General features: G+C 37.3%; 1 protein-coding gene across 3 annotated transcripts in view; it reads right to left on the reverse strand.

Annotated features, from left to right (window-relative positions):
• The window catches only part of FAF1 (Fas associated factor 1), a 165,226-nt gene that overhangs the window by 18,782 nt on the left and 127,139 nt on the right, over nucleotides 1–19,305 (reverse strand). For all 3 annotated transcript variants that reach the window (XM_083845680.1, XM_083845679.1, XM_083845681.1), the window contains 4 exons: nucleotides 15,767–15,903; nucleotides 13,149–13,237; nucleotides 1,766–1,846; nucleotides 1,035–1,112 (listed from right to left, as the gene is read on the reverse strand). In XM_083845680.1, the coding sequence (XP_083701806.1) occupies nucleotides 1,035–1,112; nucleotides 1,766–1,846; nucleotides 13,149–13,237; nucleotides 15,767–15,903 (385 nt within the window). The remainder of the gene's footprint in view (nucleotides 1–1,034; nucleotides 1,113–1,765; nucleotides 1,847–13,148; nucleotides 13,238–15,766; nucleotides 15,904–19,305) is intronic.

Raw genomic sequence — 19,305 nt, forward strand, 5'->3', positions numbered from 1 at the left:
TCAAAGTCCCTTTCAAATATGAGCTAGGTGTGTTTCATAGCAGTTCTGTAAGGACATCTATTTCAAGATCACTTCACAGAACAGCTGAAAACACTTTAATGACTAGCCTGTTTCACCTATCCTTTGAAATGTGGTGGGGCTTCAGGGGAAGAAACATGGCTGTAACACAGCCTTTTTTCTTTTCTTTTAAACCGTATTACGTATTTGTCAGGAGGTGAAAAACAGGAAGCCACTGTAAATTCATGTACATGATTATTTACGCCTACAGTGATACACAGCTAGGACAGGAGCCAGCCTAGATCCATCAAGAGGCTGCAGGAGCTCTCTCTGGCAGGCATTGGGGCCTGCAGAATCTACAAAAATGAGAGAATCTACAAAGTAACAGGGTTTGAGGAACAGCAAGCACTCTTCAACAGCATATGATTTCTATATTTTTATATAGGCCTAGAGACCTCAAGAGTTTGTTTAAACACAATTTTCAATCTAAGGAAGATTCTGTAGAAGATTGTTTAGACATTTTAAAATGTACCATTGATTCCATTTTCTAGACTTTTTTTGTTAGTTTGTTTTGATTTCTTCAAAAAAATTTTTAAAAGCCTTTTGTCTCCCAAATAAGACTTGACAACTTGTTTGGTCAGAATTGCAGTTAGGCTTTGTGCTACTTCCTGGAAAAATGAAAGGGCTCCATGGCATTATATTTTCAAAAGCAGTGCATTCAGACACAAGATTTGAGACTCCCGAAGATTCCACTATTTATGAAGCTTATTTCACAGATATTTTGTAGGTAGGCCTATCTCATATCTGGCTGTAATTCATACCCAGATGATAGAAAAGAAAAACTAAGTGAAGATGAAAATTATTTAGATGCATTATATTGTTATATATATATCGTAATAAATTAATAAAAATACTGATTTGGTGTTCACATGAAAAGTATACTTTGAATTAAAGTTACAATGTATGTTGAACGAAAGCTGCAACCTGCAGAAGCCTCATGAATCCAAAAAGTTGTTAGAAAAGGTAAAACATCCCACCTCACGTTCTTCCTCCTGTTCTTTCCGAATCTGTTCCAAGCGAAACTGCTCTGCCATTTCTCTCTCTTGTGCTTCTCTCTAATAAACAGAAACAAATAATAAATACACATGTACTCACTTCACTTTCCACAGATCTGTCTAATAGTGTGCATTAAGCTATATGAAAGCAAATTAACTTCCCAACTTTTCTGTTGGAACAGGAATGGTTCATGGATGACTGACGAATTTGCACAATACAAAGTCATGTGAATAAAACCTTCATAGTTCTTATGAAGCTTGTTAATGGAAACTTATATGAACTCAACTTTTGTCCTCAAGAATTTACCACATTAACATAATTAGTTACATATACTTTGAAATGTCTTGAATTTCTATTTTGTAAAAGATTCCAAATATGGTTAGACCCACGGTTCACCCAGCCTAGAAACTTCTGATAATGATCACTAATTGTGACTTAGAAACTAATATTAGAAATAAGATATTTACTAAGTGATCTTTTCCTATCATTCCATTGACAGTTTCTATTATTATGTAGGGTCAGTACTGCTTTAGCAAAAAGGTGTAGTCAAATCTTGTGAATGTATCTAGTGCCATTTGATAACCACTTATGGCTCCTTCTGCAATGGTCTCATCTTAAAAAGCCGAACTGAAGTGATGCACCAGGGAGATTTCACCAGTCACAGAAAGATTCACATCTTGACATTCATGCAATCAATTCACCAGTCACACACCTTCGCTCTGTCAGCTTCAAGTGATATGCGGTATGCTTCATCCTGCTCTCTTTTCACATTTTCTCTGGCTTCACGTTCATCCTAAAAAAAAAAAAGAAAAAACAAAAAAGAAAGGAAGAGAAAAGAAAATGAAAACTATCAGTACATGGTGACCATCATGACGCATATCTTACATCTCTGTTCACCAGCATTCTCTACCCTCAATGACTTAATAAAACTATAAAAAAATATATTTGACTGCCTTACTTATCTAGCTATTGCTACAAGAAAAAATGAAGAAATGCCTCAAGGGCAACCTTAGCTTTAAAAAAGAAAAAAAAATTACAACTTACCTAAGGCTACATTTCAATTGCCATGCTATGGTTCAGCGTGTCCAAGCCCCGGCCCAAGGGCTGGACCTGGCACCAAAGCTCTTTGTCCTGCCACCTTTACCGTGGCCTGGGCAGAGGCTGGGAGCAGCTGAAGGCCTTCTCCTGCACCAGCCACGCACGGAGAATCCAACCTGCCAGAGCAGGACAGGGAACACTGGAGTGGCACGTGTGGCCCAGCACCGGGGAACAGGGGACGTCTCACAGGGACGTCACTCCTGCAGCTGACCGTTTGGATGGCCTTGTAGTGTGGAAGGACAGATCACGGTTTAGAGGACAAGGCTGGATTTTAATTTATCATCTACTTCAACTGACAGGAGGTAATGCTGCGAGAGGAGGCCTGCTCCCAGGACCTTCCCTGGTAAAAACACAGTCAGCAGGACCCATCCAGGGCCAATACTATTAAACATCATCCAGAGGTCTCAATTCATATCGTACTGAATACTCTATGAGGATGGGACAGTAACAAGTCCTGCTCTGAAGTGTCTCACATGTAAAGATGCAGGCAAACAAGAAAAATGAGGTTAGTATGCCAACTTCAAGCCAGCAAACCTAGCAAAGTATCTTATTAACGATCACAGCACAGAAAGTAAGAGTTTATGAAAAATATGCTAATGGCAAAGTGAGGCGTCACCCGTACAGTGGAGGATCAGGAAGTGGATATCCCTGAAAGCTGAAAAGCACCGGGGCACTATCTGATAAAGCAAAGTATACAATCCTTAGCTCCATACTCTGCTGCTGCAGCCACAGACAACGTCAGCTGCTCTGCGCTTACTCTTCTCACATCCTATAATCCTCCTAGAGCCCTGCAGAGGCTGCAGTGGTCCCTACAAAAATCAATAAGATTTAGCTGTGAGACTGCTGGTGGGCTCAGCGCTGTCACCCGGAGTTACCAGCAACACAGCGCTTAGGCTGGGGTTTCATAGAAATGAAAACCTACTACCTACTGCTTTTTGAAGCATTATGATAATATTCCTAGTGATCTGCAAGGCTTGTTCCACTTAAAGGAATCATTTTGCAAACTGATCAATTTTATTCCAGAAACCTCACTCTTTGGCAAAAACTCGATTGTAAGTGGAAGGAGCATATGTTAACTGTTACTGCCATGTCATGCAACCATGCCAAGATGTTCCTCAAACAAAACTCTAGCATATTAGTGGTTAAAAAGTTCTAAAGTTGCATGCAACCACAAGAGGAAAGGACAAATTGCAGGAAAAGGTATACAACCTCCAGCTGGAAAGTAACAAGATCTTTTTAGAGGAAACTCTTCTTCCTTATAGAAACAGGACCCAAGATTATTCTACAATCAGTGTCTCCTAAATTTCATTCACAGAAGATAGAGAAACCATCACTTTGTTCAGCAGAGCTAAAACATGAGAAGTAATTCTTGCAAAACGTAACAAGGACAATAACCACCAATAACCCATCCCCCTTTGGCTTCTCTGGACTTTGATAAGCTTTATGTGCTATGTTCATGGAATGCCTTCAAGGATTAACTTAAACACGCCAGCATAAACTACCTACATCAATATTCAATTTCTGGAAGATGGGATGTTGAAATAATCGAACAGCTCTGATTTTTACAATATCCAAAAGTGAGGAAAGCTTCTTGAACCCACAGAAGTTTTCCCAACTCTTCTTACAGATGGAATGTAACATAAAAAAAAAAAAAAAACTTTTGTACTGTCTACACTGAAACTTTCCATAACCATACTGTAAGTTTATCTTAAAATGGTAAGAAACAAAACTAACTTCTCAAACCAACCTCTTGAAAGACAATGACTTCAGGTATTCTGTGAGAGGACAAGCATTTAAAAAATATTAAGACTTGTTTTGGAGAGAACCTGTTTAGCTTTCATGTTTTGCAGCTTCATACATTACCGTAACTTCATGTCAAAGATCCCACAAGTCTGTGGGATCGATGCTGGAGGGACAACTGAAAGATCAGATGCAACTACAGGCTCTTTCCTTTGCCAAAGATTGCTAGCAATAAACATAAAACTAAATATTAAAAATGTAAAAATTGTTAAAAATAACTCCAAAAATATATACTAAATCAAGACTTGTATGAAATTGAGTACTGAGTTTTACTTCACATTATACAAATGATCTACTCAAGGAAGTTATTAAAGGTTACTTGTGATGAGTGCAGGATTCATTTACCTACAAGGATCCTTACTGAGCAATTTTTGAAATTGGTTAAAATTACATAATCTGGATGACACCTTCAAAAAATACTGACGCTATAGATTCTACAACAAGAATATAAATATGAATTCTGGGCATCTCAAAAAAATATATTTGTTTCCTCCCCATTCATCACAGTTATCATCGTCCTACAACTGGATTATGAAAAAGATGTCAGGAATGCGAAGAATTGCTATGCATGACTGCCTGGTCTTCAAAGAAATATGTAAGCCACATCTAGAAGTAAATGACCATGCCACCGAGCTTTACACCACATAGAAATAATACTGTTCCTAGTGAAACAGATCTAAGAAAAAAAAAATCTGTAGCTAAACTAAACAGCACTGGAATCCAGATTTCTTCAGCTGAAAAGCAGATGTAATCAATCATATGTTTTTTTTTTTTTTTTTTTTTGTGTGTGTGCTATTTCTGTGTTTTGCTAACACTGCTCACACTCTATAGGAATAGCCACATCTATGGTGATTATGGCAAATTTATAATATTCTCTCGTTCAGAGTTACGCCTTGGACAAATTTTAACAATAGATGCTGCAGTTCTTTTTGTAGTGCAGTTCATTATTTTAGTCTTCACTTCCTCTAGAGAACCATACAAAGTATGAAGATGACTCAAATCTACTAGAAAGCAATAAAATAGAAGAGACAATGTTCATAGGAAAAGCAGAACAAAATATTTTGCAATTAATCTTTCATTGCTACCTAACAAAGACATGAAGGAAAAAAAAGAATAGCAATACTACTAAAAATTAATTTTAAAACGTCATATGTGTTGTCCATTAACAAAACATGAGGTAGCTGACAACTATCTTCTTAAACCCTACATAAATTGCTGTATCTACTGAGCATCTATAAACGCAACTCCCTGTTACTTTTGCAATGCATGCAAAATGGCCATCTTCCGTTTTCAAGAAACCAAGATGTGAACAGACATCTTACCCCAGTTCACTGAAAAAGCCTACATCAGAAAGAGGAATTACACTCAGCAGTTCTGAGATCCACAGCAGTGACCAAAGGATGGTGTTAACGTAAACCATCTGAATCACAGGGGTTTTGCTCCTTGAAGGTAAAAAGTTCCCTCAAGAAATTTTAAGTACTAATTTTAGATTTTAATGAAAATGTCCATAGAACAAAATATTTTATGTATTAATTAAATGTTGAAATAGCTACCTGGTTGTTTCTTACTAGAGTATGAAAAACATAACATGAATCCAGAACAAAGGCTGAAAAGGAACAATACAACTTTATATTTGAACTTGTACTGAATTGGAACATGATCAAATTCGTGTTTTTGTCACATCTGTTTTGAAATGAATGCAATATTGCATGAGAGATCAGACTTGGCTTTGTCACACGAGCTTGGCTTCTAGTTCAAACAGTGTCATCTCTGTATTATTTGTTAAAATGAATCATGGTAAAAGTAAATTCTACTTGTCTGCTGCAGGAGAAATCTGCAGACATATAACAAGTTTACATAATAAAAAAATATAGAATAAAACACAGAATTCACCCTTGATATGAATTTCATTCATTTGGATCTAGATTCTTTTAGCTGCTCTTGCACAAGCCATGAAAGTTTTATTTGGTGTTCAACAAAAGAAAATCCAGGCAATTGGGAATGATTTAGATACCAAACAAATCCAGTGAAATCAACAATTAAAATTTTTTTTTGCTCATACAAGTATTTTTGCATGTCTAAATTCTACCTTTGGATAAAATTATACGATCTGATTCTAATAAGGCAGCAGGCCTCAACTGTTTCTTGATGAATGTAAGATCTGAACAGACAAAGACAAAAAAAATAGCAAGGATGCACCCTGCAAGCCAAGAGATCAGTGGTGAAGAGAAAAGCCCATCCCTCTGACAGTGTACCATGAGGAAAGTGAGGTGGAAGGAAACAGGAAGGAAGGGAGAAAGGGTGCAATGGCAGAGGAACATTGGGGAACAAAGAGCAAAGAGGTGAGGTAAAGAGAGTTGGTACAATGGAAGCAAACAATGGAAAGAGCTTGAAGTGCATGATGGAGCAGAAAGGATTTAAATCTTTAAAGTTAAAAGGAAAAAGGGTCTTGTCAGCCTACATGGATGCTTCCTCTATGCTATCAGAGCTCAGCATGTAGCGAAAAGTATGTATGTTCCCTCTCCAGTAATTATTCCCTACATAATTTCATAAAGCTACCTTTGAAGCACCAAATAGAAGGAATTTTCAGAATCGGTATGAAGGAAAAGTTGGACTCCTGATTGCACTTAGAACAGCAATCTCCTTTTTTTCCTGCAGATTATATAGGGGGGAAAAAATACACAGGACACAAAAAGTCGGCTTCTTGGATGGGATATTTAGCTGGAAAAGTCAGCCTTGGAACTTCTGTGCTTTTTGTTGTTGTTGCTTGTGAAGACAGGATTTAATGATTTAACCCCAGGTATCAGTTTTGTACCTGATCTGTCTCAGAGAGATGTGTTACACCCCATTGCTCTTTGGGATTAGTTTTACTCTGAAGTAAAACCAGATAAAACAACTACATAAGATTATCATGAGCAGAAGACATTTCTCAGAGCATCAATGAGTAAATGGCTGTTACAAGAAAGACAAAAAGAAGTGTATTTACAACTGCTGAATGCTTATCTGAAAGATGGTTCATTTCACCGAACCACTCCTGAAATTAAAAACTGCAAGTGCTTTAGGCTATTCATAGGAGCGTTAAAGAGAAACACCCCTTTGTCCAAACAAACCAGTGCAATAAAAGCATTAATTTGATTCACTAGAGATGACAGACTTGCACATTGTATAACTTAAACATACATGATGAGGAATATGTAGAATTAAAAAGTGTACACAAAACGTGTTAGGCATACAAGAACGATGAATATGAAGCAGAACCAGAGGTGGGGAGGCAGGACTGAACAGGGGGAGAGGGGCAGAATCCTGCCAGTTTATATCAAAGGCTCAAAGCCCAGTTCCAGATACTGATTTTTGGGAATTACCTCAAATGATATGAAAGAAAGCAAAACCAAAACCTTCCAGAAGCAGTTCTGCAGTTACTTGCCATGGAAAATCATCCAGACAGTCCTACTAAAACTTCTACCAATCTGGGCTGCACGCTGAGAAAGCTGAAGTTTCTTAAGAGAAACTAAGCTAATAGTCAGTGGCTGCAGCCATCAACATACACGGCTGAAAACCCATCTGAACTGAAGATATTTTCATTTCATCTTCTTTCTTTGCACTGTCATTGCTTCACGTTTGGTCTAAGTTCAAAATAGTCCGTAAACTCCTGAAGACAGCAATCATACTTGCTGGGGTGTTAGTACAGTGAAGTGCACAATGGGAAACCAATCACCGAAGCTTTGGGGTGCTCTCATAATACAAATACAAAATAGGAAAATTTATTCAAATAAATTTTGATTACTGTAGTTTAATTAGTTATAACTAGTAATAATTAGTAAACGTGCTAATTGGATTTTTGAGAGGTTACATGAGAATCTCCGTTAGATGGCTGTCATCACCGTAATGTTTTGTGCTTTGGAATTTAATGAATTTCATGTATTTATTCTCATAGCCTCCTGTTGTGCAAATTCTATATACCATGATACACATGACAGTGTTACATGGAATGCAGATTATCAAAGGTATTCAAACGCCTAACTTCTACTGATTTTAATTCAGTGCCTAAACAGAAATCGCAGAGGTCTACTGCACGTCTGATAGAAATATTTAGGCCATCCTCTAACTGGAAAGCACAACTGCAAGTAAATAGTGGAGAAAAGCAACTGATCTGAAGGAGGAAAAGACAAACATCACAGATTAGGAGAATATTCACAAGGACTGAGTTCTCTTCCTCGAGTTTCCTTTGTGGCTGTGAAGTACATCTTTGGAAGAGGAAAGAGAAAAGGTGTTGGAAGCTAGAACTGTTATATCATCATGGCAAAAAAAAAAAAAGGAAATCCCTAAATCCCTGACATTTGACAGCAGAGAGGCAGAAGACGAGGAAGACACAGCAATACATTTTCCTTACTTCAAAGTTACAAAAATAACACTTGGCCAGTAAATCTCTGCCTAGTACAAGACAGTTCTGGGACAGACATACAAGCATATTTCTACAAATAGCTGAGGCAGTGAAAAGAAGGTGAATTTATGTTGCTGTTTTGGAGTGTTGTGGGTTTTTTTTTGGCTTTTTCTTTTTTTAAACATATTTTTAAAATCTCCATCCAGATATTAGTTAGGAAACAAAATTTTTTCTCATGCTGTAGCTGCATCTAGGAAGAAGAGATGTCATCTAAGATCAGAGAGCAAAGATGGTGACTTTGCAGGTCTACATTTTTCTACCTTATCTTCAGTGAGACTGATTACAACAATTTTTCAAGTTTAAACATTCTTAAGTATGTCTCTTATACATAGTGTTTCAGCAGGCATGGTTTAAAGTGAATTGAAGGTTTTAATTTGGATTTGTAGGAATAAAGTTTTTCAAGAAATTGTGAGTATTTCAATTCCACCTTGAAGTCTCATCTGAGAGCAGGAGTGCTAGTGTTGCATAACTACGAAAATAAACACGACGAGAGACCTACTGTTACTTAAATGTGGACAAGTTGGACCAGCTGTGTAACAGTCATTGCTTTTACAGTAATAAATGTTGACAGCAAAAATAAAAAGAATGCATTACTGAGAGATCATCAAATGAGCCCTGTCATTACATGGAAACTCCACCCTGTATAAGCTTGTCAAAAAGTGTTACTGTAATCCTTTGAGAAGCCTCCTCCTCAGGCAACAGAGAAAAATGCTTAGGATCAGCCCAGAACAGGTGTGTTGCACTGTAATGCCAGTATTTAATCAGGGATCTCTTCGCATCAGCCTCACGAAGGAACTAACTCAGATCTGTGTGGGCCCATCATGCAATGCTGGGATGATTATTTAACTATCAAATTAAAGCAAGTAAACTAACAGAGCGTTTGCAAATGGACATTCCAGGGCACACACTATTTTACAATGATAATTTGTTTTCTTGTCAAAGTCCAGCAGCAGGCACTGACACTTAAGAGGAACTGATACCACGCACTCCTTTCAAAGTCAATCCCTGACAAATCTTAGTTCACACCTTGATCAACACTGGCAGGGGGGCCAGTCATCTCTGCTCTGAGATGACTGCTCTTTTGCTTACAGGAGAAACTCTTTAGTGGCATTTATTTCCTCTCTGCAAAAATCCCCAACCCTACTGCCCAAACAGTAGTTGAGGTACAAACAACTGAAGTGTGGGCCAGAGGAGCAGACATGGTTAGAAAAGGAAAACATGTCCATTAGATCTATGAAATCATTACTGTAGCCTCTTATTCCATTAGAAGGAGCCTGAAGCTGTTTCTAGGGTAAGAAACTCACAGGACTGAGTATTCCCCCGGGAGATGGTGGTCTCTACTGGTGCATGTATAATTCTGCATACACATCCTGAGGCTGGACTCAGCCCCTAGACCTGACCACGCTGAGAAGTGTGGGACTGCATCCTGGCCACCCAGCCTTGCTGCCGTTGAGGCCATTGAACCATCGTTCAATTAACCATTGGCCAGTTCTTACCAAAAGGGCCACATGAGTACAACATCAGCACCTGGATGACCATATGCTATTTTTTGTGGCTTGCTACAAAGGCAATTTGAGTACCAAACTTACAAAATGAGACAGCGTAACAGCTAGGCCATGTGTCTACAATGGCACATCAACAGTGTGGCCCAAAAGAAGGACGAGGTTTCTGAAATGTCACCTGGTCAACACAGCTGTCACACAGCAAGGACAGGCCCAAGGGTTCATGACTGGCCCAGAAGCCTTGGAGAGAGAAGGAAGAAGAATGGGAAGCCAGATTTGTCCCTTTTTAAGAAAGCTTGGGAGAGAGAACGGATGCCTAAATTAGGCACCACTTGTACCTCAAGACAGGTATGCTGGATTACCATGACTACAGATACACGTCTCAGTATTTTTTAACGTATTTCTTTGAAGGCTAAGTAAGAAAAATCTTAAAGATTTATATATTGTGTTTAATTAAGTTAAATCCAATCACTGGCTAAATGATGGTATTTTAGTAATTGACATTATAGAAATATGCCCCAAATTTGTCTGATTAAAATTGTAGGAGGCTAAACCAGTAAATTTTACTAATACCCGGATACAAAAGCACAGGATTTAGCTAACTATACTATTACCACCAGCTAATGAAATGACTCACTTTGCTCAGGAGAGAGAAATTGGTGATGGTGTTCTGAGCATCCTGCCTGCAATATCAGTCGATGATTCATGACAGGGGACTGACTGTAAGGTGATGCCTCAACAGCTACAGCCAGCATCGCGGCGAACACCTGTACCATTAGCTGGCAGCGGTAATAGTCATCCTGTACTGAAATAACCATCAGAGGGCACTGCAAAACATGCTGTGCTAAACAGAATTATGCAATAGCTGTGTTTGAAGCTTTCATGGTCATGCAAGTTAAAGATCCAAAGTGGAGAAGTTCAGCTGCATAAACTGACCCATTAACGATTTCATGCTGTTATTTACACGTGTTTCCAGTTCCATTTCTCTCTCTCACACACACTTCTGCTCACAGCAAGGCTATATAGATGACTTGTCTTTTTAAAGCACAAAAGAATTTTCTGCTTATCTTCTTGTGGTTTTATGATGACTTACTGTTGCTATTAAGAAAACAGTAACAGAAACCGGACTCTGTATCCTGTTTGCTATTGTGATATTTGGGAAAAAAAAATGCACCCACTGCAGTAAGTTCTTAAAAAAGAAAAGGTGTTGATATTTGAACACTCTAAGTTGTCAAGTACAAGACTTACAAGAAAGCTACATGTTATGTAGCAAACCACAAAAAGACAATATTTTTTTTTCAGGTGAAAGCCTTCTATGGAGTACAGTCTGCTTGCCAAATACTCCCTCTCTGGAATAGCAATTTCATAAAGCACGGTTGTTTTTCATTTTCATACTTCCTGCTTCAAAGGCAAAAGTGTCTGAGATCACCTTTCCTGTGTGCTTGTAACAAGTGAAGCCAAGTTATAAGTAAATACCCTCTTTGTGTATAGAACCCATAGCGTCTGAAAATCTGCCCCCTAAGTTCATGAAATTTTCCATTAGTTTTCTGAATGTCAAAGTGTATTAGAAAAAAAGCTCCCAATGGGCAAGAAATGTCAGTGATGCTCTCGGTGACAGGACAGCAAAAGGAAGTGTGAAAAAAACACACACGCAGAAGACTTGGACAATGAAAGATTTTAGAGAAATGTATAAAAATTAATTTTCTATTCTCCCTACCTAGGTAGAGCACTTAGAATAAAAAGCCTGGAGATATCTATATCATCACAGTGGGGACATATATTACAGGGCTGTCACTGTTCTTGGGCATTCAGTGAAGAACCATCAGCAGCTCAGGATGCAGAAGCCAGTTCCTGGTTCTGCAATCATGGCCTCAAGGCTACCATGCCTTCCCTTTCTTTGAGCTTTGAGCTTTTTCTTTTGAGCATCATGCCCAGATTCTTCTCAGTTGCAAACCTGCCTGGTTTTCTCCTCCTAGGTCTATCACTGTCTCACCTGACTTCCACCATCTCTCCTCCACAATGATCTCCCCCGCTCTGGACAACTGTTCTGGTCTCCTGTTCCTCCCTATACTCCACTCCAGTTTCTTTACTTTTCTTCGACTTTTTCTTTACTTTTTTTTTTTCATCTTACACATCTTTAGTCCTACTTCTAGTTCCTTTCCTTATCCCTTTATCTGTTCTTATATTGCTGCCTTTATATTTCTTTCTTTCCTTCTGTTTTCTTCCTTTCTGCCAGATTTTATAGTTTCTAGTACTGTCTTCTTCAGAACTCATCCATATTGTGAATTTTAACTTCTTATTAAAGCATTAAAAAAAATCCATACTCAACATATTGCTGTTAATATGCAATAAAAAATTCAATTATATCATGCCTTGGATTTTTGTTGTAATCCTCATATTAAAAGTTGTGTTCAGTATTAACAAAATCAAAGTCAAATTTCTTCACCAATGAATTACAGGTAGCATAAAGAAAAAAATTAACTACAAATATTGTGCAGATAGCATGCCTTCATATTATTATAACCATAATCAGTAAATCTCATACAGATAAGATACAAGATTTAAATGTGAAGAATGTTTAGTGAATTATTGTCAATCAATGTCTACGCAACAGGATAAGAATAATCTTGAATGGCAACACACCAATTATTATAAATTCCCGAGTAAGTACTTCATTACTTCCAAATGTCACTCTCAATTTATAGAGTAACAGATAAACATCTCTCAGCTGTATGCCTCACTGTGTCTACGTCTTTGCAATTGAAACACTGTTTTTGTAAAGTCGTGTCGTCTCTTACTCACTTCTGAATGGTGATTCTGTACTGGCATAGTTCTGTTCTTTAAGATTGCTTCTCAAACTCCTTTTAAACATATACATTTCAGACACATAATCTATCTTTGCTTTCTACCTACAGCTTGGAGCTGGTCATTGGGAAAAAATCTGGTTGCCATTTCCTTGTATGAGTATACTAAGCTCTATAATACCACTGTAAATGTAAACGGTTACTCATGACTAATATTTAGAAAAAGGAAACAAACACTCTGAAAATGACAGTAAACCAATAAGGCGTTTTTTGAGAGACCCAACAATAGGAGACACAAAGAAGGCTTAATATTTTTATCACAGATAATGGAAGAGGCACGGTAAAACATGCCATACCCAACTTCATTGGCTAAAGAGACATTTGGTTATTTTTGCATCCCCAGTGATTTGTGGAAGACAGTAGGTATCTGCAGTAACTTTCAAGTCTCACCTCATCCTTTATGTCTTCCTGCTGCTGAGCACTGAAGATCTCCATTGCAGCCATCAGCCTCATCATTAGCTCATCCACTGTTGTGTTACCTAGCAACACAGGAAGATAGCTGAACTTCAAACCATTAAAGTTATTAAAAAAAAAAAAAGTCATCTTAGAATTAACCTGTAAAAAATAGGCAGTTCAGAAAAAAGCGACAGAGTAGAAAATGCAAATACCTTAGCAAAATGATTTTAATTGAAAATTCAAAACTGTTTCTGCAAGCAAACGTTGATCATAGGCTAAAACTTTAGGTAGTTCAAATCTGAAAAACTGTTTTTGTGCTTGCATGTAATAATTCTATTTTTCTTTTAAACACTGATGTTAGAGAAAAGTACACCTGGGATTCCCTGACATGAATTCTTTTTTACAGGTTTAGAATTCTTGGGTATAATCAAGGAGACTGAAGCAATTGGCTAGTCAGGTAACAAAAGGTAGGAGGTTTCCAGTAGCATCTAAACAGATTTTTATTTTTTTTTTATTTTTTAAAGGAATACAGCGATTAAATGCATGTGTGCACATGCATTTTTATTCAGGTTTAACTATTTTGGGTAGTAAAATTTCAAATAGTAATAATATGCTCTCTTCAGTGTATTTACTTCTGATAAAACTTGTAAAGGTAATAATAGGGGGAAAATAAATTACCTGTGCATAAATCTCAAGAAATACAGCATGTATATAATCAAACAGATAATTCCTCATTTTTCTAGCAGTGTGTCTCCAGCCTTCAGGAAGACTGAAAGATGAGTTTAATTTCCTACCAAGACATGCTCAGTCTTTGGTTTCTCTTAGACTGAAGACTAGATTACCTGTTAGAGCCACTCATAGCAGTTAAAAGGCAAGACCATTTCTCCATGAGAAATAGGCTAAATCTATAAACTGTTAACATCTGCCAACCTAAATGATGTTTGGACACTGACAGAACAATGACATCAAGAGCTAGATTGATATTGGTAACGCTGGTCAAAATTTTAAAAGGAATAAACTAACCATAAGCCACAGTACCAAGAAAGAAAACAAAAAATGTACCCAGAGTTTCTAACCCCAGCAAAAAATAAAACGCAAAAGCAAACTTAGACAGTCTGCATTTCAATAAACGCCTTTAGGACTTAAGTTTCTACACTGTTGTATCTCTTCTGCAAACACTGCCTTCTCACCCTGCCCTGAAAGGCCCTCATTGTTCCCATTTCTAACATTTGCTACCTTAGCAGAAAATATTATCCCGCATGCTACAACATGCATGACTTCAGAGACTACCATTCATTTGAGGATATATTGTTAAAAGATACCAATGTCCCAATTCGTGGGAAAATAACAAGCACAGCACATTTGGGTTTTGATAGAATTTGAATCCAAGGGTATATTTAAGTAAGACTGCAAGAGATTATCACTTTAGTTCAAAACACTATTTGGAGAAAACCTGATACATAATTAAATCTCAGTGAATTCAATTAAATCATTTGGATTATTTTATAGTATAAAACTGTGTTACATGATGACTCTGAGCCAGTAAGCACCACTGACTTCAGTGGGATAACATAGGTGCCTAAAAGTTACACAAATGCTTAATAATGCTGTAGAGTTATAAAACCAAGAAAATCTATTTATGAGGTTATTAGTATGAAATAAGTTTTATAAGCGATAGACATACCATGAATTAGTGTTGTGCTGTACCTTACACTAAAGAGATAAAATCCATGCAAAATTAACAGTTTTGGCCACAGGAAGAAGCATTGCAGATTCCTCAAGAAAATAATTAATCTCCTATGCAGAAAGAAATAGTAACACTGTCTGCAAAAGGCAGGATTTCCAGAGGCTTAATTTCCTCAGGAAAATAAGGATATTAGAATAAAAACTGACAGATATGACCAATAAATAAATGAGAACAAAGTCATTAAGGCAACCTTGTGGAGAATGAGGGGTACCCATTCTGTGATGCATTTTAATTTGAAGAGTTACTGAGAACAGCGGTTGAAGGGCATTCCACACCTGAGTTACCTTACTGCCAGTGGAATCAGAAGAATGGATGGTTATGCTAGAAATAACTGCTCACGTACAACAGAAAGCTTCATTTATATGAGATTATATTAGCTACTTAAAATTCTGATTCAATTTGGGGTCTCAACACCGCAGGCAGGCCTGAAAAAGCAACTCATATTCAAATATTATCCCACTACGTGCAACAGGAGTCCACATATTAACAAGGAGCTACACAGAGAACTAAATGCATGCTGGCACTACAAAAAAATGCAGCGAAAACATTTTGAAATTTTGGGGATTTATCTGGTTATAAATTTGGAAAACTAAATGCAACTCCTTTTTCAGGAGATTCGGCTTCTACTTTTAAAAAGAAAAGCTGAAAAACCTAAACTAGGATTCTACTCCAGTCATGGCAACTTCAATCTCTAACACTATGCTAAAGAACGCATTTATGAATAATAGCTATTTATACCGTGACAATTACAAGTTTCTTCTGTGTAATAAATTCATAGTCTGAACACCTTAAAAAAGAAACAGTTAGCAAGGACGTCTCCTAACAATTTCAGAAGCCACGTACGAAATACTTTAAAGAACCGTACCTTGTATTACATTCAATACTTCATTAGATGATCGTTTTCCCATAATAATAAGAAAAAGCGGAAACTGATCCGTCTTCTGAGTTCGAATAGTTTGGGCCACAACACTCCCGAAGTGCCTCGTGCACATCGTCAGAAACCTATGTGGAGGAAAAAACAGTTAACATAGTGGAGTTGTTTTGGAAGATAGCATTTAAAAAATTAAAATTCCGCAGTTTGAGTGCTATCTTGCTATCTGCTGGTTAACATCTAGGCTTCTGCATTCAATTTTAGAGCTCTTTATCCCTTTTTATGATTAAATTATGAAAATATTTACAAGTATGATAGACTCCAGATTGTCTACACTGAGACAATTAATAACTGGTAGAGAAAACATTTATTTTGATGGAGAATCCCATTTTTGTTACATTGAAGCTTTAATTCACAATCAGTTCCCACCCACTCCCAAATAATCACACTAAATCGATTGTTAAAAACTTCTAAAGGAACTAAGTAAAGACATTACCTACTAAACATGGAGAAGTATAAAAATAGTATCGTTTCATATGAAAGCATAATTTAATAATGAAATATCAAGCAAATCTTTTTATCAGTCGTAGAATTAAAACAGGGTACTTCAGAATTGTCTTTTCTTTTGTACTAGTGCCCTGCCAGTGACATACTTAGCAGTGTGGTCTAAAAACAATAATTCTAAGCTTTTGACCAAAAAAAGCTCTCAGATATTAGCATAGAGAAGTCTAGCATTAGTATTCTTAACACGATCTTGAATAAATGAAAAAACTGATAAAGCTTTTCTCTTCCATTAGAGGACTGTTTGAAATTAGCATTTCTTTCAAGAGAAAAGGGTAGCTTATGATATGTTTTCAGATCTGATGGTAAAAAGTAAATGTCATAATAATAATGAATTATGAAAGACCAAATGCAAATATAGAATGCTTTAATAAGATCCAATTTAATAAAGTCTGTAAAAATAATGGACTTTTAATAACACGGGTCACAAAAGGCAAAACAGTGGAAATTCTGAGGACTAGCCACTGGTACAGGCTTATTAATTCTTAATTATGTTCATGAAAGGCAACTTAAATCGTGTGTTTTCTTATGCCTTATGATAATATTTTAGGTAACAACTACTCTGAAATGTATGCTCTAACTGAAGAGCAAAGTCCTGTTGTCACATGCATTAGAAGCCAAATCTATTTGAAAAGACAAACTGCATTAAAATGTCAAGCGCTCTAAGTCATTTCTTCTCAAAAGATACTGAAAAGATTCAAAAATGTTTTGATTTTTTTAATCAGCATATATTACATCTAATAAAATCACTAAAAACTGAAAAGCCTGATGAGTACAATATTGGGCACCTGAAGTATAGAAAGAAAACCCTACAACTCAAAGTCATTTTGTAGCCTAATTATGTCTGTAGTTGGATTGAAGGCAATAAGCAGGAATAGCTAGTGAGTACTTCAGAGCCATAAATGTCACTGGCTAACATCCTTCCTTGCCTCCTTGTGTCTCCATCTTTTGCAATTCAGAACTGTCAAATGGAAAGACAAAACGCCAAATAGGGACTGCTCTATCAGAAAGAGCTAAGTAAAGACAAACTGATAAAATGAAGTGTCCATAAAGTCTGGACATACAAACTTTTAAGAAAAATAATGCTTTCAAGTTTTGGTTTTCAACATGGGAATAGATAAGTGATGTCTCAGCTTCACAGAAGTCATTGGTGATCTTCAATGGCAAATTGACTCCTGTAAGTCCAGGGTTTCTCTTAGGAGTAATAAAAGAGCATGGTCAATAGAACTGAATTCCTGAAACGTGTACGTTAAAACTGTTCAAAGAGACTTTGGCATGCCACAGTATAGAAGCACTAAAGTTTCATGGGAAAACAAAATATCTAACTGAAGGTGAATAAACACTATAGAGGAGTACTAGAAGGAACAAAACTAAGATGTAATAGCAATAATAGTTGTATTCGTCAAAGGTGTTTGTCTTTTTTGTTTTTAAATTGTCTGCATTTCATTAAGACACAGCTCATTCACAAAATATGCTTTAATAGGTATGGATTCAGTAGGCAGAGAATTCTGAATGAAGCAGTTATTTCAGTATGTTAAAAAGGTTCCCAAATATTTTTTTCCCAGGAGATGATTTTTATTTTTTTATGTGGAACTTCCTGCCTTAGGAAAATCTCTTAACCTAACAAATTACGATACTTAGAGGTCCTGTAAAAATCAAGGCTGGGAAACATATAGGTTTCAACTTACTGGCTTCTGAAGATGACATCTTGTGCCAGACTGTTGTAAGGATACACACATTTCCGGGTTGAGTAACAGCAGAACAGATGCCAGATGCCAAGAACTCCTCTCATGATTTTTTCTTGGGGCCGCTTCTCAAAGCCCCTGGCACCATCCACCCTGCTTGTTCAAATCTCCCCCTTCCTCCACTGCTGCTGCAATTTGCTCAGCTTGCAGGGACAGGGCCAGCCCGCTCCTGTACCAGTTAAAAGAGCAGCAGGAGCCAATCCTGATCTGAATGGCACAGATTCGCCATCGCTGCCATCAGGCAGCCTTTCTCTGTCTTGGGGGTGGGGGGGAAGAACAAGAGCTGGTTCCCGCCCAGCTCTTCCAACCTTGAATAAAGGATGTCCACATTACAGCACTGGCAGCCACGGTGAGGATGTTCGTGGGGGATGAATAATCAGCTGGCAACAATGTGCATCTTCAGAGATGAGCAATTGCCCTCAAAAAGCTCCTCAATAACGTGATTCATCAAAATAGATCCTGTTCTTTTGCAATTGAGTAAGACCCCATGTGTCTGTTGAACTATAGTAAAGCCAATAAAAATATGAAGGTAGTTCAACGATGTCACACTGAATAAAGAGATACTGCCAGCAGTCTCCAATACCTGCACCGCGTAACTCCTGTTCACCTGCAATCACTCACTCACATACGTGCTCTTAGCCAGGGCAGTGGTATGTGAGTGCTTAGCAATTTCTCATAACATCTCTTCCTTTCGTTTTACTAGATGGGTAGGAATTGAATTTTCATTCATGATCCCCATTCAGTTTTTCCTCATACCTTTTAATAGATTTTGCAACTAATTCTGCCTTTTTTTCCTTCCTTTTTGGGCCTTTCCCGACTGTGGATTTCCAGACCTTTTTACTTTCCTCCATATCTGACAAAAAAATCTTCATGCTAGTATTTACTGTCTCCAGAAGTATCTGAATGGGACCAAAACAATTTGGTGGCATAACCAAATGTGTACATCACTTACAAGGGATTTTCTTATTTCCATCTAAATAAAGTGTGCCAGATCCTTTAGTGGCATCTCCAGAGCTGCCAAGAAAACTGCCTGTGGAGCTCATCAAAGAGCCAGATGTCACTCCGGGGAAAACTGTTTTCCACAACACGCTGGATTACTGTGATCTCCAACCAAAAGTGGAAATAGAGGAACACTGCCAGAAAGGGAGGGCAAATGGCACCCTACTAGTCCTTTTATTTTTAAATTATAAAAATATTCATGGAGAAAAAAGTATGAGAAAGGCAAAA

The sequence above is a fragment of the Anser anser genome (assembly GCF_964211835.1).
Source record: "Anser anser genome assembly, chromosome: 8".
NCBI lineage: Eukaryota > Metazoa > Chordata > Aves > Anseriformes > Anatidae > Anser > Anser anser.